This window comes from Microplitis demolitor, chromosome 9 (assembly GCF_026212275.2).
Source record: "Microplitis demolitor isolate Queensland-Clemson2020A chromosome 9, iyMicDemo2.1a, whole genome shotgun sequence".
NCBI classification, from domain to species: Eukaryota; Metazoa; Arthropoda; class Insecta; order Hymenoptera; family Braconidae; genus Microplitis; species Microplitis demolitor.
Window position 1 is genome coordinate 7,146,504 of NC_068553.1, and position 21,187 is coordinate 7,167,690.

At 34.1% G+C, this 21,187-nt stretch overlaps 1 protein-coding gene across 1 annotated transcript; it reads right to left on the reverse strand.

Moving 5' to 3' along the window:
- Positions 1 to 18,148: 18,148 nt before the first annotated feature.
- On the reverse strand, positions 18,149 to 19,424 carry LOC106693715 (uncharacterized). The gene is made up of 3 exons (XM_053741679.1): positions 19,223 to 19,424; positions 18,817 to 19,163; positions 18,149 to 18,256 (listed from the first exon to the last, which is right to left on the reverse strand). Exons 1-3 carry the CDS (start codon positions 19,422 to 19,424, stop codon positions 18,149 to 18,151), a joined length of 657 nt encoding a protein of 218 aa, XP_053597654.1.
- Between the last annotated feature and the right edge of the window lie 1,763 nt (positions 19,425 to 21,187).

The following is a 21,187-nucleotide window of genomic DNA, read 5'->3' on the forward strand; positions in this document are numbered from 1 at the left end:
ATAACGTATCCCTAGCTGAAATTTCGCGACGGAGACGCGAAACAGCCTAATATAGCGTATGCGGTCGCCCACGCGTGATCTCAAAATAATAATAAATAATAATTTACGATATTAAATGATGATAAATACCGAGATCAATTTAAAATAAAATAATAGAGTCAAAATATAAAAAATAATTAAATATTGTCGTGCCTGGACCAGCTCCTCAGGCTGGGTTAGTGCACGCAGGCGCCAGACCGTTTATTCAAACGGACAAAAGTTATTCAGGGGGAAAACTTACGAGGGAAAGATCTGAGCAAGCAGCCTGTGGCGAAGCGGATTAACACTCGAGTGACACAGTAAAAATTAAATAAATGTTGAACAATTGTAGATAAATAATAATTAGTTGCATACAAATAACAGATAAGATCAGGAAAAATGAAATTAAGCGGTAGGAAAAGATCCAGAGAAATAAATATTAAACTTTCCCCGACAGCTGTTGGTTTCCACATTTTAATTTTATAAACAATAGTAAAAATAATGATAATTCACAATATTTAATTTTGTTAAATTACTAACAATAATAATACTTGGTAATGGCCAAAAATATAATCGCAGTATCATAATAAATTATATAAACTCAATAAATCAAACATAAATATGATTTAACTTAATTAATAATCCTGATTTAATATTAAGTTGAAGAAACAATTATTTAGTTTTTTGAAATTTTCCCAATAAGAATAATAAATAATAACAATCTTTTTATCTTTTATTCTATCTTTCAACACTCGTGAGTGAGACAAAGACACGGAATCTTCGTCACTCACACTCAAAATAATAATTTTTCCCTCTTCTGTAATTTATAATTTTGAAATAAAAATAATAATGCTAATTTTTGACCGCTGGGGTATACAAATAAATCAAAAGTGAAAGGAAATAACGTTACTTAATTATTTTAAATAATATTAAATATAAATAATAATGCTCAATAGTCATATAAATACTTTGAGTGAAAACAGAAAAATAATTTTAACTTTGGGGGAATTTTCACCCAAGTGATGATGTCAGTACTTGAGAAATTTACTCAAGTACTGTATGCGCTCTATAGATATATATACTATAGGTATATATATATATATATATATATATATATATATATATATTTATATATATATATATATGTATACCGGCAACGTTTCACTACGTTGTACTTAACTTATATATATATATATATATATATATATATATAGAAATATCAGAATATTTTTAACAATAGTAAATGAAATATCTAACAATAATTAACGACAATTATATATAATATAAATTATGTATCATTCAGTAATCAATTATGAACAAATTAATTTCACTCGCCGCGGCGACCAACAACAACCAACGGGGGAGGGGGGGGGGGTTATCACTTGAAAAATATATGCTGTGAAAAAAATTCAAAGTACTTACTCAAAATTAATAATCTCCAGGAACCAAAATAATATGGATTGAAATAAATATATATCAGTTAATTCACCCGATGAACTTCAACAACTATTCTCTTATTTTTCCAAAATAAATAATAAATGCACGGTTGTACAAATAAAACAGCGTCCACACACAATGCTAGCCCCTATCTTTCTGATTTAAGTACCGTATCCTCCACCTGTCGGTCGTCGCCCATCTGGCGCCACCGTCGCCCTTAATTACTATTATAATTATTTTTATCAGCCCTGGGCCTAGTTTTAAATTAAAATATAAATTATAAAGATAATTTCTGGAGCTTTGAATGATACATGAGTAATTAATTAAATATATGAACTATTTACTCATACCATCTACTTATTTTTACTCTATCCCATAAATTAAATAATAATTATTTAAAATCGTACAATTGACGTCGGGAATATTGCCAAGATATTGATTTACCTTTACCCGGCGGTCAATTTTTCCCCAAACCACAACTAACATCGTTATTTGGATGACAACTTTAAATGAAATAATATGTTAAACAAATGTTGGGGCATAATGTAACACTGGATTATGCATCCCAACTGTTTCAAAATCATGAACAAATACTTAAACTTTACAAAAATCAATTGTTTGTATTTTTAAATCATAAAATAAAATTAATTCGCACACGTGCTCTCTCATACGCCACGCGCATGCACCAGCACTGTGCACCGACTGCCGTCTCCATCGGCGAAATGGCGGAATGCCCGCGTAACGACTCAAATTTAACTATATAATATAAATATTTAACTTATAACTAAACAAAATTAAATGATTTGAATCGTTACGTGACAAACTTAAAGATGAAGGAAAGAGACTTAAGGAACAGGGCAATACAATTAGGCACGGCTACCAGAAACTTTTCGTAGATGGCAAACCGATGAAATGGGACCTAACATCTAATGCTCTTGTCTTCTGTCACTCTCCTCTTGCTGCCTCAAACGCCTCCTCTTCTCAAGACACTGTAGAATCTAAAGAGGCATCAGCCTCCACTGGATTACCCAATTCTACATCTAATTCTCAGTCTTTACTGCTACATCAGACACAATAACGCAGAGCCAACAACCCTCAATACATCACCAAACGCAACACTATTAAGCTCATCTTCTGGAACGTCTACAGCCACGTCAAAATTCCTGATCTCACCAAGAGCATCAACGCTCAATTTGATGGCATCTCAGAAACCTAGACCTTAACTGATATACCTATTCACAACACCTGCAAGCAACGCGTTTCGCTGTACCAGCAATAAAATCACAAAAGCAGAGGGGACCCAGTGAAGGGCTAGCCATATACTCAACTCTCGAAACCGCAGTTATCGTTTTCACAGAATACTGCATCATCTCCAAAATATTAGCCAATAAACATTTTATTATTGTAGTTCTCGTCTATTTTAAGCCAAATATTAATTTGGAAGAAACTCTTGACCAATTTAGAACAATCATCCTTGAGATACAACACTCACACAGGTACAATCTCTTTATAATTGGAGGCGATTTCAACGCGCGAGTGGGCAACGCTGGTCAAATGGACGATGATGTCATCGAAAATACGAACCTATCGGGGATACGAAACTCTCTTGATACAACTAACAACCGCCAAAGAAAAAATTTACTGCAATGCATGGACGAGCTTGGCTTCATCCTGCGCAACGGAAGAACTCCCGGGGACATCCCAGGTGCCTTTACCTTCAGCAGTCACGTTGGCCAAAGCACAATTGATCTCATATAGGCTGATACGACCAGCTTGCATCTCGTCAGTGACCTGCAGGTGAACCCCTTATAACACGCTCTGATCATCTTCCAGTATCAATGAATCTTCTAATTCTGCGTGCTGAATCCTTAAGGGACGCTCGTGATCACATGCCGCAACCACCTAGACTGAAATGGAAAAATGAACTCGCTGATTACTATCACGAATGCATTCTTTGGCCCCCGCTCATAAAAATCGACACACTAGAGGCCTCAGTTGAAAACTTCAGCTGTAGGCTCAGTGTCGCCATCTGTACTGCAGCCAGCTCATCTCAGATGACTGTCACTCGCAGGCACAAAACCAACTGCTCAAGCATCAAACTATGATTTGATAACAGCTGAATATCTCTTAAACACACTCTAAAACCCTCTCTCTATCTCTCTCTCTGTTAGTACGATTGCACGCTTATATTTTTGCTCTGTATACTGTTAAGCTTTTTACTGCCTTGTTTGGACTCGGGCATTTTTCGTTGCAGATTACTGCATGCTTATCTGTGCAGGCCTTACGATAATATATAAATTTCCTGAGTTAAGGCCTGTATTAATTTGTAATTAATCAATTTTCTCCTGCATCTTGACATTTGGAGATTAGTAGCTATCATTTTTCTTGGTACGCCTTCTCTCTCACACGCTGCACGCAGCTGCACTGAGTAGCCATATCGTGCGCCGACGCAGCAACTAAGCTGCTTGCTAAGGCAGCCTGAAGTATTCGAGTTTTGGCCGCCAACGCGTTACCGCGCCGTCAGTGGCCTACAACGCTAGCGACATTTCAATCTACGTACTCGATCTTGGCATACCGGCGGTCGGTAATTGAGTAAACTAAACCAGCAATGGGCGAGTTACCAACACCTCTCTCACAAACAGGATCTGAAGCATTATCAAAATCATCTTCCTCTTTAAAACGCACTCGAACGACTGAGGATATGGATTCAGATCCGCCTCACAAAAAAGGTCCAGGCCGGAAGCCGACGCTACTTACTGTCATGGCAAACCTTGGTGATATTTCTGAGACACTGAAATCTCACGGTGGTATGTTAAAATAGCTTCCTAGCATCAATGATAAGCTGGAAAAATATGGTTCTGATATTGCTGAGCTGAAGCAAGTCACCGCCAATCTGCAGTCAGAAAACATAGTGAAAAGTGAGACCCTACGCGATATTGTCTCTCGTCTAGAGAAATTGGAGTCCAGCAGCAATGCATCTGCGTCATCGTCTGCATTGGCACCCGGCCCTGAATTAAGTACACTACTGGCGGCTACAAATGCTAACACAACTGGTCTGCGCAGGGTTTTGAACCTCAGTTCGACGTGGACTGAGCTGGTCTTCTCTGGATTTCTGTAAAACTTCCCATCGTGTGGCCACTTTCAACTAATTTATCCAGTACTGACTGAACTGAAAGTCAAATTTGATGCTAATGATCTCAGTGATATGTGGATCATTGGGAATACGCAACAGCTACTTCTTCTCAAGAGCAACCTACTTCAACTAGGCTAACTCAAGCTGTTAAATGCCACTGCCCTAACTTTGTAACCAAGGTAATTACTGCCAAGAAGAAGTACGGTATACTCAAGTGCGCCAAAGTAACCGCAAATCCTGCTAATTCTTTCCAATTACCTAATATCCAACCTAGTGCAGACTTTGTGGTCTATGTAAACAAATTACTATGTAATTAAATTACCAATTTAATATAGTGGAAACCTAAAACATGCAAACCTTCTCAATAAGACAATTTATAGATAAATTGAGGAAAATATAGACAGCCCAAACTGGGAATCGAACCCAGACCATGTCGGTATCGCGCCGAGTGCTCTACCAGTTGAGCTATCCGGCACTATACTATTTTCCGTTCAATTTGATCTATAACTTATTGAGCCACACCGTGCATCGTACGGTATTAACACCAATTTAATATAGTGGAAACCTAAAACACGCAAACCTTCTCAATAAGACAATTTATAGATAAATTGAGAAAAATATAGACAGCCCGAACTGAGAATCAAACCCAGACCATGACTACCTGGCAGAGTCTGGAAGCTACTCAATTAGGCCGGGAAAGTACTTAAACCTGTTGAATATAAATACTCGGGTGGTTCGTTTTGAACGAACATTTTTTTTCCCTCCCACAGCAAAATATCATTGTACACATAAAAAAAAATTCCCTGAAAGTTTCAGCCCTTAATCTAACGTCTAAGTACTTTTATTTTGATTTTTAAGTTTTCCCGTTTAAAATACATAGGAATATTAGGTTTTTTTTTAATTCCCTATAACTTGGCGGCATTTCATGGCATTATAATGGCCATAGGGTCGATTTGTAGATAATTAGCTGCACTTTAAATGTGCTCTCGACAATTTTATTATAACTCGTATATTTCAGTTTTTATGCAAGATAGAAGTCATATTTTTAAAAAATACTATAATTTTTGCACATAAAGACTGAACGGTTAGAGTAACAAAAAAAAGTAAATGAAAATTTTGTTAGAAATTAAATTCTCTACAAAAAAGGTCTCAATCATGAAATCCATAAGATCCATAGGTTAAGAGATATAAAACATTTAAGAATTTTTTTTATTAAATGTTGAGAGCATAATAAATATTATGTGGTTTAAACTAAAAAATTATACATTTTTTTATTATTTTCTCATTTGTTTACCATATATTTCTGACTGTAGAGTAAAATATGCTCATACATTAATTAGTTAAGAGCTCTGTGACATATAATTATCTTTTTTACATGATGGATATTTTTTGCGGTGGTCATGGACTACTTGTAAAATTAGATGCCTTTGTTCTTCGCCTTGTGTGAGACATTGATTGCATTTTTCGATCAATGCCACCCCTCGTTCCGCTGTATCATTCACAAATTTTAGCTGCTTAAATGTTTCTAGGCATTTTTTATAATCGTCATTAGATTCCCATTAGTCAGGATCGACTTCATGGAAACCAGTGGACAACTCAAACTGTTTAAAAATGAAAAGAGATTTCCGACTAACAAAATCACTTATTTCTTTCGTAGCCAATGAATCAAATTTATTTTTGTTTAGAATGAGACGTTTTTCATTAATAGCATGTGTTTCTTTATTTTTAATCGAATTCACAATTTTTACTTTTTGTACTTGTGATACGGCTGGATCAAACAGTGCTAAACAAGCAAGTTGTTCGTTCAGGTACCAAAGATGACGGGATAATTTTGCTAGAGCAGCTTCAGCAATTTTCGAATGCGTGTTCTTATAAATCAATAAATTCTGAAATAATTTCAAATCACCATTCGGAGCTTTTGTCGCATCCATAGCAGCAACCAGCTTTCAAGGTAAAATAAAACCAAAAAAAACACATATTTCTCGGAGAGCGTTAACATCTGATTTTTTTATTGAAAATTGATTTCTAAACAAATAAATTTTCAAACAATACAATGCATTGGATAACCACCTCGCGTGGTGCATTGCGCCAGGAGTTCTAAATTTTACGCCATTTTTGGGAACACCTCCCAAAAAAATATTAATAAGCATCAAAAACTCACGAGAATCATCTCTTGGTAAATGATCCTAATGAAAAAAATTGTAAACAATATGAAATCCCAATTGATATTAATTCTTTTATAGTATTTATCATTTAATTACCATAAACTGATGGAATTAATTATTAGTAACTGTAAACTAACTATTATTAAAATATTTAAAATAGTAACCGGCCACAATATCCGAGACAAGAAAATACTAGATAATGAAATCTTAGCACATTCATCCATACAAAAATATCCTAAATAAAAAACCCTGATCAACCAGGATAAATCCTGAAAATATCTATATTTGTCGCAGAATTTTTCGTTCGGAATATTTTTGTTCTGGATTTTTATGTTGAGGATAATAATCATACGACCTGATGATCAGAAATCATTTAAAATAAATCAAATAATTTTTATTTAAACTAGTATTCTATATGTTGCATTATCTAGCTAATATTTTAATTTTTATAACTAATACCTTAAGTTAAGTTTCTATAAAACGAAGTTTATCTTCTTTTGTTTCACTAAGAATGTATTTTATTGCTAAGTCATCAATTCCAATATCATATTGAGATGGATCAATATTTTCCCAAAAATCTTGGAATCTCTTAAAAATAGGCACATTTGGGCCTGTTGTAATTGGCCAAGCATCTTCTACTACATTGCGTAAAATTATTTCAAAAATGTGGTGACGACATGCGAGATGTAATAAATCTCTTTGTAATTTTTGAGCTAATAAAGTGCATGTTTCGTTCTGAAGACCTACATTAAGATTAATATAAAAATTTAAAAAAATGTTTTGAAGTGGCATCATATTTTTACGAAACAACATTAATTTACAAATTTACAAAAAAGTAATTCTATACCGAAAAAAAAAAGAATATAAACAATTTATAGAAAAAAGCAAAAAATGATATTTTTTGTCAATAATTAATAAATCTCGAAGATCAATACAAAATAGTCAGAAGCGGAATTTATCATCACGAATTAGTATTTTTACATATTCTATGCAAATAAGTTTATTTATTTTTGTGAATTTAAAATTACTACTATGAATTATCTGAAAAAGTAAATAAAAATCTATGATTTTAAATATCAATTAATAATTAAAGTGTGGAATCTAATTAATTTATCACATACATCAATCAAATAAGTAATATTTATTAAATTAACTGTAGCAAATCATGAAGTTTGTTTTTTTATATGTTTCAAATTTTGATAAAAAGAAAATTCTATCTTTTATTAAATTATGGCCTTGTTTCAAAATTATTAGTAAATAAATATGAATTCAAAGTAAAAAATATGTTGCCAACTGATAAATTTTCGAGCCCTCTTTTTTCCTGTTCATATAATTAAATAATTTACCAGTGTTAACGCAGGGAATGTCGAAACACATTGCTTTTACTCTATCAACAATATTACACTCGTTCAACACCTCAAAAATAACTTCAGATTGATTAAATCCTGTTGAATTGTCAAGTTTTGGAACGCCAAGTAGTTGTTCAGTACCAACTCCGGAGACTACAATCGGAAGTCTTTCCATTTTTTTTTTTTGCTTAAAACAGTGGGAAGTGATTTTCCATCCTAATGGACGACAAGACACTTAGCGATATTATGATCATTTTTTAATGCCTCCGCAATATCTATTCTGAATTTATTACGAGCATTAAAAATGGTTGAATAGCTTAAATTATAATCATCGATATCTAATCCAAGACTGCCGAGTACCGAAGCGATTATGTACATTGCTTGCCTATTGCTGGTTTGTGTACGATCTAATGTGGAAACAAGGTCTGGTGTCATGATGTTTATTTTTTTAGTCTTAGCTGGAGGACTCGCGTCCTCATAATCAGAATGAGCACGCTAAAAATCACTACATTTTGACGATTGACTACTGGCGATATCTGATATCAAAGACTGTGATAATTTTTGACTCAACTCTATAGATGAATCTTCCGGTAACTTATTTTCAATTGGTGCAGATTTATAACTCCTTTTGTTATCACAACATTCTGTTAGATATTTACGCAAATGATCTGGCAAAGTTTCAGTTTCTTTGTGTTTAGCAATATCGAATAATTGATCCAATTTTTCGTTGAAAGTTTTGATTATTTTTTGTTGAGTCGGTTATTTTTTTTTTTTTTTTTTGTTGCGATTAACTTTTAATTCTTTATATATGTTATAAAATTTTTTTAAATTTTTTTATGTGATGTTGTATATGACCGATCGGAATACAAAATATGTTCCATATACCGTGCACATCATTAATTACTTCAGTTGAGCTTTGTCGAATTGTAAAATTCGAATAACGATGCTTGCACATAAAAACATATATAATATCACGATAAGTCGGTAATTTATTTTGATTTAGTTTAGTCGACTTGAATCCAATTAAATAATTGTATACTTTATTAATACTAATTTTTTCCGTCATAATTTAAGTATTTTCTTAACTGTATGAATGAATTATTTTAATATATTACATAAACAAATAATGTTGTTGATTTTTTAATTATTTATCTAGAGAAAATATTTATCTGCACGCACAGCAATTAACAGCAAAAAGTAACCTGAAAAACTGAATAATATAATTGAAGATATAGTCAATATAGTAAGGCCCTTCAAGAAAAAATTTAATTTATTGAAAGCTCAAGTGCATAGCGATTAACCAAAAGCGCCTCTATTGTGAATAATTATAAAAAAGGTCAAACAGCGGCGCGCTTACAGCGCCTCCTTTCTGCAAGATTTCGATTTAGAATTTCATATCTTCTGAGACGAAAAAGGAGTTGGCTTGCCAATCTCTGCACCAGCTATTATATAGTACAGATTATTCATTGCCAAAAATAAAGGAGGAAAGTGCACAACAAAACAATCACGTAAATTATTATCTTGCTGTATATAAACATGAGAAAATAATAAAAAATGCATAATTTTTTAGTTTAAACCACATCAAATTTATTATTCTCTCAACATTTAATAAAAAAAATTCTTAAATGTTTGAACGGATTATAGTATAGTGACGGACAGCTCAACTGGTAGAGCACTCGGCGCGATACCAACATGGTCTGGGTTCGATTCCCAGTTCGGGCTGTCTATATTTTTCTCAATCTATAAATTGTCTTATTGAGAAGGTTTGCATGTTTTAGGTTTCCACCATATTAAATTGGTCCGTAGCAAAACTAAAGCTATCATTCTTGGTTCAAAGTCTTTTGTTCATACGATTGACACGTCTAAGCTCAAGTTTTGCTGTGATCGATTGGATATTCCTATTGTAGACTCTGTACGCAACCTGGGGGTATTTATTAACTTAAAGCTAACTTTCAAGAAGCATGTGGACCAGATAACTTCGAGAGTCAACTCAGCGTTCTACCAGCTTGACAACCCAAAAGACTTTACCAATGTCAACATGAGGAAAACTCTCGTTAATGCTCTCATTTTACCACCCATCATCTACTGTTCTGCAGCATTGAAGGGCATTGGTAAAGTTCTTGGCACAGCTTTACAGCGACTGGTAAACAGGGGTATGCGTTATATCTTGGGATTGCCTTGGGACTCACCAATTTCTCAGGCTAGAACTGAGCTTGGGTGGCTAACAACTTCGAAAGCTAGAGCGCGTGTACTAATCATGGTAGTCCAAAAGGCTCTCATCGAACGAAAACCATCTTATTCAGTTGATCTTCTTGCTGTCTACATGGCAGCCAGAACTCTGCGCAGCTTAAGCTTCACTACTACACTGGTTATTTCACAGCATCGTACCGAATTGTATAAAGCTTCGTTTGCTGTGGCTGCTCCATTCTTAAGTGGAAATATCGCCGCCATTTTTATGACTTAAAACACTAATGGCGTTCTCAAAAAGCTCGGAGATTAGTGAACACTAGGTGACAAATGAGGGCAAATGTATATAATGGCTTGTCTCAAATCCTTAGTGATTATAAGTGGAGGAAATCCGTATGGGTTGGGAAGAACTTGCATCCCACCACTAATCTTAAGCAAGCGGTTGACGAAAGCTGATGTCTGGTACCATGGGAGACCTATACCAAGCCCCACTTCGACCAGAGTCTCTTTATTTCCTGAGATGTGAGGAGTGTTTGGGTTCGGACTCGTAATGGCTGTTGGTAAGGCACCCACATACACTGCATGCCTAATGGGTAAGCTAATGTGAGCTTAAGCTCATATTTCGCTTTTATAATAAATGGTGGATATCATAATATACAATAGAATTACTGAACGCGAGTATGCCCAAATGGGCGAGGTATCGGCCTCCCGTCAAACGGAGGTGGACTTATCAGTCCCGTAACATTAATTTTTTTTTGTGGCTGCTCCATACTTGTGGAATGATCTCCCAGAGAGCATCAGAAATATCCGATGTGCAACGACCTTCAAGCAAGAATTGCATCAGTGGCTACTTTATAACTGATACTTACTTTTATGCAGACCTGTTCGAGATGATATCTCATACTACAATGGTACTAAACCAAATTAAATCTACTTACAATTGCTAGGTATGCTCTTTATAACTTTATATATATTTTACTCTGTATGTTTTATTCAACTTTGTTATTTAATATTTTGTTTGGCTTAACGAACAATAAACTATTTTATTTGATCTAATCTATTCTCATCTTAAACTCTTGCTGTGACACTGCAAGGCCTCGGGTGACAACAATGCACCCTGGCCTGATTACCTGATAATGAAAAAGAACTACTTTAACTACCTGAAAGCAAATAATCTAGAACATGGTAACATCATTCAAGGGAAATTTACCAACGTTCAGAACCCTAAGGAATGCTGGGAGGCAGTCAGATCAGTCCGCCAACGACCACCGAATACATCCACTATCTCCCCAGAGGATTAAGAATTATTCTTTCACAGAGTGTACCCGCCACGTGAATCTGTCCAATCGCTACCGGTCTCCCAATCTGACTCTATCATCATTTAAATAACCGATCGGGTTATCTGTGGTTCTGGGTGCCGGAAGATAGAATTCCATCGACGATCTGAAATCACTTTGTGGGAAACATTTTATTAGAAACCTATCCTGATCTTGAAATACAGAAGAGATGTGAGTTGGATGAAATTCCAGATCAACAATTACATCAATTGGAAGCAATCCAAAGTGGTGAACGAAACTTTTTATCAGAATATACAAAATATGATTGCATTTTTCCGAGAGTTTGGCATGATTTATTTCAAACGAGTTACTTGGTGGAAGCATACAACGATAACAAACAATTAAAATGATGCTGATGAGGCTAATGCCACTGGAGTTGATGCTGCAAATATTAGAATAAGAAAACAAAGATTCACCAACAATCCTATAATAATTATTGGATCGATTTCATCGAGGCTAATCTTTAATGCTGAAGATCGTTATTGGTGGTTTAAAATTTTGAACAATACAACTGCACCAAGCCTAAACCAGTATGTATTTACGGGAACAATTGTATTTAGATTATGTGCAAGGCGCATTCAACAAGCATTCAAGAAGAAGAGAACGAAACATCATCACTACTAAATACAATCATTTTGACTAATGATGAAATATAATATTTAATTTTTTTATTTATCGATAATTTAGTTTCAATTAATTGTTAACACACACACACACACACACACACACACACACACACACACACACACTGCATCCATCAGCTATTATTATATCATTATTTGTATTAGTTTTAAGTGATTATTAAAAAATTTCATATGAAAAATTAGTTTTCATTGATTACTTTATATAAAAAAATTTTTCTAATAATCTCATTGAAATAATTATAGATATATATTTGATAATTTAAACTACTCTCGGGTAAAAAATTGTTTTTATTGAAAATTCTCTCCTTCATTATCACTACTTTCTAGCATATAAAAACACCGCGCCGCGACTCAGAGTATACTCAAAAATATTTTTTATTTAAATTTTCCACTAAATTTTTTCCATCTTTTTCATTCTATTCATATACTTCTCACAAGATTGGCACTAAGAGTATAAAAAACATTGAGCAGTGTTGGACTCTTTACAGCGCATGTGCAGATGAGTATTATAAATTTACCCGGCCGCTTGCCGTCACACTAATTAGCTCAAAAACATTAGGTGACTCTATGTTTTTAATGCAACTGAACAAACGAGTTTTTTAAATTGATAAAACGTATTTGCATTATGAGTATATAATTAATATGATAAGGTCCATAAATAATAAGTAAATTTTTGAAATACGAATTTTTGGATTTTATTATAAATTTTTACGATACGAAAAGTATATACTTATAATGATTGAGTTATAAATTCAAATCGACTGTATTTTGTTCCATGAAAAAGACAATGGAGATTCTCTTGAGAAACTATGTCAATGAGAGTTTTTAATTTATCTTCATGAGCTAATAATTCATTACTTGTTCTCGTAGGAAGTTAGATTGTGAATTCATTATCCAGGTTAGCAACTACTTTAGGTCCATAGTGCGTTGAAATTTTTTTAATTCAGTAATTTTGTAGGACTTGTCAACTTCTAATTCCTGAAGTTTTTTGAGAGGCAAGATGTATGCCAATGTGTTGATGTCGTTGATTTGGAAAAGATCCATCTCGGAAACTAGTAATTTTAGATTGGATAATTTTTAAAAAATCTCAATTTACTAAAACAAGATAATTTAATACTTACTTGATATTAGAATTTGAAATGAATCTTAATTAATTAATAACTAATTAAAAGTAATGTTTTATTAAAAAAATTTTAATGTTTTAAACAAAAAAAAATTTTTCACTGTTAACTAGAACACTTCTCGATGTAGACTGACTGCTGCGAGCTCTCGAGCTCAGCACTCAGCTCATTTCCCCCACTCTAGCTCAAAAACAAGTTCAGACTTGTCAAATGACGTCATCGAAGACGCATCAGCAAAAACAAGAGGGGAGAGAAACTACACCACGAGATGGCATGACTTCTCGCAAGTGCTCATACTACCCCTCATTTGGATATATCAAACTTCGGTCAGGGAGTAAATTTGCCCGGTGATGACACTCAAGGCTAACAGACCGAAAAGTATCAGCCATGAGCGACATCACGGTGTCATTTTGTTCCAAACTTTACCTCTCAAAATATACACCAGGCGCCACCTATAATAACATGAGCTCAAAATGGTGGATAAGAGCTCAAAATGACGTCAAAAGGGTTCTAGATAAGCGTAAAATGAGCTTGGTCGGTAAAAAAGACTGCTAATAGCATGAATCCGATGTCAATTAGCATTTAAATGATATCAAAAAAACTTTATCTAAACACACAAACCGCTGACACATTATTATCAATCGACAACTTACCGTACGTCAGTACGATAGAACGTGCCCATCTTACCCCGTATAATCAGAAACACCTGTACCTATCTTCTGGTATACCCATCATGGAAGGTAAGCCCTTTAATAAATTTATTCAGATCGACTTCACAGCTTAAATACATAAAGTTAATCCTGTCGCCCGAGTCTTCAGAAATAATAAAACAATTTATCACTCATAGCATGAGAGACTAAGTCATATAAATGAGCATACATTTTTTGGATCAAAGAATCCTATTATGATTGAAAACTTAAGGCAGAAAATAGAAATCATTTAAAATAATTAAATATACGAATTGTGTGTTAAAAGAAAAGCGATTATCATTCAAAACAACTAAATATCGAGATCACGTTAGGAGCACACTATTTATTGTAGATTCGGATATATCGAATCCAATCATTCTGACAGCTCTAGATATGAAAATTTTTTTCTGCCGATTTATAGATAATTACACTCATTACTGTACAGAATATAAATTAAACATAAATTTAACTTAATTGCAAAAGAGTGAGGCTTAATTCAATGTCAAATAGCTAATTTATGCACATAAAAAAATTGGTAAAGAATATTTGTTTAGAGTTTCGATAAAATATATGGATAATGCAGTTCTTACTGCAAAATATTTATTAATTAATGTTTCGACTTGGGATTTGAAAGAAACTCGAACACTATATGAAATGTGGCATAATAAAAAGGCAATCAACCAAGTATTTTAAAGTGTTTGGTTCATTGTGTCCATACACAAGAAAACTGACAGAAATAAATTTGGTAAAAAATTATCAAAGGGAATTCCGGTAGATTATGAACCAAACGAGTACAGTTTTTTTGAAGTGGAGAGTGAAAAATATATATGGTAGTGAGAGACATTGTTGTAGATAAAAGAAAAATTTTTTAATTCTAGACCGAAAATCAAATCTGTACATGTTGACGAAAAGGTTATAAAAATTCGTGTAACTAACGAAATGTGAAACTCAGGTAAAAAAAACTGTAGTCCCGCGACGTAAAACTTACGTTTAGAAATTAACACGTGGTTGATAGCGGTTAGTTCCACGGAAATTAATTGGAATAGTAATTACACGCGAATAACAATTTATTTATTTTCAATAAATATCAGCCTTAATTTACTGACTAAATATTGAGGATAATTAGCAGAGCGGTTTAGACTTATATCACAAAAATTAAATTAGCAAGGCGAAGCGGTTAGACAGATAGCTGTTTTTGTACTGAACAATCCACGATGTCCGTAATGGCTTGAGCGGGCGTCTTCTTCTTCGATGGTGACATGGCAGCCTTGCTGTATGAGACGAATTTTCCTATTGGCTTAAAGTGCGTCGAAAGGAAGTAGTTGATAGCGAAGTCATTGGCTGGCTAATATAAAAGGAATTATATGATTGGCCGGCTTGTAGCGGGTTCTCATGGCGTTTTGATACGGCCATGAGTTAGAAATTGTATGTACCGGGCCCAGATAGCGAGTGACCCGGCAATATTCTGACTTGCAGTCAGTAGCGAATTCGGCAATACCCGTACGTAGCGAGAGTACACAGAGCTTTTCAAAAATGATCAAGCTCGTGACTGAACAGAATGGCTAAACTCAGTCAATCATCTGAATAGTAAACATGACCGCAATAACAAAGTACATATGACACTACTGGAGACGATTTCAGTATAGCATCTATGACTAGCAAAGTAGTTAGACTTGAAAACAAACAAACAGAATAAGTAGAAAAGCACGATGAAAACTGATCTCTCTGGAATATCAAAATCAGTGCTAGATAATGTTCATTTAATTACATTATCAAATACTAATAGCCTGGATAAATGTGAAGTTGAATGTTTTTAGTAGATTTTATAAAAATCTAACTGTTGTATTTGTCCTCATGACGCAACTTTACAAAAATTTGTCACGTAACGATTAAAATTATTTAGTTTTAGTTAGTTGTAAGTTAAATATTTTAATTTTACGTTCAAATTTGAATCGTTACGCGGGCATTCCGCCATTTCGCCGATGGAGACGGCAGTCCGTGCACAGTGCTAGCGCATGCGCGCGGTGTATGAGAGAGCACGTGTGCAAGATAATTTTAATGTATAATTTAAAAATACAAACAATTGATTTTCGTTACTTTTAAGTATTCGTTTATGATTTTAAAACAGTTGGGATGTATAATCCAGCGTAACATTATGCCCCAACATTTGTTTAACATATTGTTTAATTTAAACTTGTCGTCCGACTAAGGATGTCAGTTTTGGTTTGGGAAAATATGGACCGCCGGGTAAAGGTAAATCAATACCTTGGCTATATTCCCGACGTCAATTTTATGATTCTTAAGTAATTATTATTTCATTTATTAGATAAAATAAAAATATGCATATGTTATAAATAAATAGTTCATACACTTGAATAATTATTCATGTATCATTCAGGTGTCCGGAAATTATCTTTATAATTTATATCTTTAATTTAAATCTAGGCCCAGGGCTAGTAAAGACAATCATAATAGTAATTAAGGGCGATGGGTGCGCCACGTGGGCGACGACCAACAGATGGAGCATAGGGTAATTAAATTAGAAAGATACGGAGAGTGATTGTGTACGGACGCTGTCCTCAGTACCATTGTGTATAATTGCGTCGTAGTACTTAAATTCTTTTGCTAAATATTAAAGTTCGTGTTAATGTCAGCATTTAATTGTGGAATTATTTGATCGACTGGATTTGATCACCGGAAGTTCTTAATTTTGAGTGAGTACTTTGGATTTCTTTCACGGCATATATTTTCACATGATAACCTTCCCCGGTAGTTGTTGGTCGCCGCGGCGAGGGAAATGAATTTATTAATAATTGATTGCTGAATGATACATGATTTACGTTATATATAATCGTTAGATATTTCGTTTTATTATTGTTAAAAATATCCTGATATTTCTACATATATATATATATATTTCTACATATATATATATATATATATATATATATATATATATATATATATATATATATAGATAGATAGATAGATAGATAGATAGATACATATATATATATATATATATATATATATATATATATATATATATATATATGTATCTATCTATCTATCTATCTATCTATCTATATATATATATATATATATATATATATATATATATATATATATATATATATATATATATATATATATATTCCAATTAATATTTATTATACGGTAACCTCTGAATTCATGTTACTTATTATCATGACATTTTGCGATCAACTCAGTGTTCAAATAGACTCAATAAATTATTTCAAATATTTACTCGAGCTCAATTTCATAATTTGCATTCAATTAATTCCGTATTCATGAGCTCAAACAATTAACAGTACTAATAAATTTAATCAGCGATTTAATTTTGTTACCCAGTGATATTATGTGCTGTGACAAATGAAAATATTGTTATATTTTTTAATATGCGTATTTTTCCAATATCCCAACCACCAACCAGTCCTTGCATGTATTTATTAAATTATTATTACAACATTTTACGGTCTTTCGAGCTGGATGGTTGGTTAGTTGTGTCGATAGTATCATCAGCGGACAGCTGCATTCATATATACGCATTACCGGTTACGGAGTTCAATACGGGGGATAACGAGGAGAAGAAGAAGGATCCTCCCAAGGACTCTCAGCACTCACAGGTGCCAGAAGGTATCTCCACAGACTCACATCTGTTTCCAGTGGTCATTGTCGGCAACAAACGTGCACTCAGTGTCACAGACACTGGGGACAACGACGATGGAGATCAGCCTAAACTCAAAACCAAACGCACTCCAAAGAAATCTACAATTTCTCCATCACTCGAGATGAAGGTGATCAGCCAGCACTCATGGCTCAAAGCCTTCTCAGACTGGGAAGCTCTGGCTGCTACACTTACTGTTGCCGACAGTTTAGCTCAACAAGTCGAGGCTTGAATTACTCGAGGATGAATGGCAACAATTCAACCTCACGCATGACTCACTATCACTCACCTGCACCAAGGAGTTCTTGGAGAGCTCATATGTCAAAGGCGGGGTATACGATGTGGAGTCCAACTGGATGCACAACAGTCCAAAACTGCAACTAGACACCTTCACCGTACTCATAGGAGTTAGCACTCATAAGCTCATCTTGATAACAGATATCACGAAGATGTTTAGACAGATTTTGGTCGACGAACGTGATCAAAAACTTCAACAAACAGATTTTGACTATTAAAGTAGGCTGATGACCTGGCGCCACTCTGTCGCCGAGCATGCTCGTGTAGGAAACCATAAATTGGGAGGTTTCCATTAGCTTTCTCTAATTTCCAAGAATCACATGCAGGTGCGCATGAGTTGGGTGGTCTATAGGTTTAAGATGAAAAATCAAAGAAGACTACCGCTTCTATGCTTAGATTAGTTAAATGGGAACGGATACATGAATTTTAAAAGTACGTTAAGTAAAAATGATGAAATTTCCAGAAAGAGAAATATATAATACGCGTGGTCCATTAGTATAATACGACTTAATTGTAAAGCGTTGAAAACGCTCAGGTAGGTATATTTGTCCGGTACGACTTCTGGCGTCAGTAAGTTGGCGTTATACATAAAAAAGTTTACGTACAGGAGGTTTTAGTATGTACTTATTTTGGAAGAGAGAAAAAAAAATTAAAAATTTTTGAATGTAGCAGCCGTGACATTAGCAATAAAGTTGAGTGCTTGAATTTTTTGCTTGTCCGACATTGTGACGTATGGGAAATTCCATTCTACCTTATTGAGAAGAACTTTCACTATTTCAGCGTTATCATCAGCAGCAGGAGGTGTATGTATATATGTATTAACATCAGAATTTGATCTTATAAGAATCAATTCATGTTTAGCATTTATGATAATACGATTATAATCTTCAGCAAATCCAAGTATGTAACTTAGTGGTATAGGAATGTTGAAATATCCAATGTCATTAGTTAATTTACTGTCATTACTGATCAACCATCCAGCATTCTCCATTAAATTGAGTTGCCCAGGACTCAAAGATATACAATTTTTCATGATACTTGTAAGACCGACATTTTTACATCTATCAATTTCAACAGCATTTAATTCATAGCGTATTTCTTCAAACATAAGCAAATAGCCATATTGACTAAGTTCATAGTTGCACCTGCGTCGGTACCATCTTCTTTTACATATCTTCCACAAATGTGCAGAGAACTTTTGCTTGGTAGGATGCATAAGTCTTGATGTTGAATACTGATTCTAATTTCATCACTATTGTTAAATGTTGATGATGCATAAGGTTGATGTGAATAAATCTCATAGTGAGAAATTGATTCATCAAAGATGATTGGTTTCTGAATGTCTAAGATTTCCGCCATGGTAATATAATGCAGCACAAATTAACTTTTCTTATTTTTCCAATCTTCCACGTAATTTTAATCCTAGACTTTTGAGGAATTCCACGTTCTGAGGTATTAGCACTCTGACAGGAGCACGATGACTGATGGGCTTCAGACATGATGATCCACTTTTATTGCTGCTACCAATCTTTTTATCAAATGCAATTCCCATTATTTCACTGATTTTATATGCAATCTTCTTGTAATCGTTTCACCACGAAAATTCACTAAATTCCCATCTTGATCAACAATGCGCAGTTGAAGATTGTGTATTGACTGTACTGCGACTGGTAAGTAAATGATGTGAGATGGGACTTCAATGATCTTATATCCGGGTGCAACACTTGGGAAAAACTCATGAACTGTGTGAACTTTATGGTTATTCATATATGCACCATTAGTAATATTGCACTCAACTCGCAGCGCATTGATTTTGAGGATCTTTATTGGTAAATCAGATTTGTGTATAAGGTTCGGTTCGAGTCGACGATTTCCAAATCCCAATAATGATGCGATTGAATCTTTCGGTTCAAAATTTACAATTCGATTACGTTTAATTTCACTATGTAATTTATTGTAATTTGCTTTGATACTCAATTCTACATCCTCAGGTAATTCCTTTATTAAATACTTTTCAATGTCACGTAGTTCATAACTTCCGGTTGGTATTGTTATAATTTTATCTGCCGCCTTTCTATTTACGCTGGATAAATAGAACTTATTACAACCTTTATTAATATTAGGTATAGAATTGAATGTTAACAATTTCACAAGTCCCAATACATAAATTTTTTCTGGTGATAATTGAATTGGTGGAAAATATTGAGCTTCCAATGTGGAGGTAACTCCAGATAGTAGTAGCGTCAACGAATCAGCCATGACTAACACATATCAATCAAACCACAACATTTATAGTTCATTATTGAGGAATTTTAAACACAAATGTCCACATATAACGGTATCATAATCTTGATACTTCTGATGATTATATTTAACGCTACCAACATCGAGATATTTAATGAGATCATTTGGTGGTTGGAGGTTACCAAAGCTGTCAAAATAGATGGCATCATTGCCATTCTTCTTGTATGCAACCCAATGAGTTTCACGACCATTTTCATCATCGAGATTTATGATTGCTGACTCTTTTTTCCGCGGATGAGACTTTGGTAAATTATTTCTCATGAAATCACCTCAGAAATATGGAATTTTTAAATCTTTTGCATACTCGATTAAATCGAAGTAGGTGAGAGCTCGATGAGGTAGCGTTACATGTTTTTTGGTGGGGGGCTCAAATATAATCCCATTCCAGTCTTGTACGGTGACAAGTATAACCCTTTACCCAGGGCTATAGCTTCCATTGTTGAATTATGCCGTTTAGTCTCCTCCAATTCACGTTCAGCAGTCTTAGCAGCATTTACAGCTTTAGACATACCAGCAGCGCCCCCAGCTAATACACCAGTAGCGCTTAAGCCAGCAAGAATTGGTATTAAAAATGGTAACAATCCACCCACTTTTAGTGGTGGTATTGGTAATATACGTGATGATCGTATATTTTCTTTCCCACCAGCCATTTTTACAGCTTCACGAGCACCCCGTAATGCCGACTTAAACGGTGAAATGAGTACACCCTCATTCATAGTTTTTTTAGCTGATTTTATAATTTGCCTGATAGGAACAAGTTTTTTTGTTTTCTTTGATGTCTTCTTTTGTTTTTACCATTTCTTCTAGACTTCTCCCTC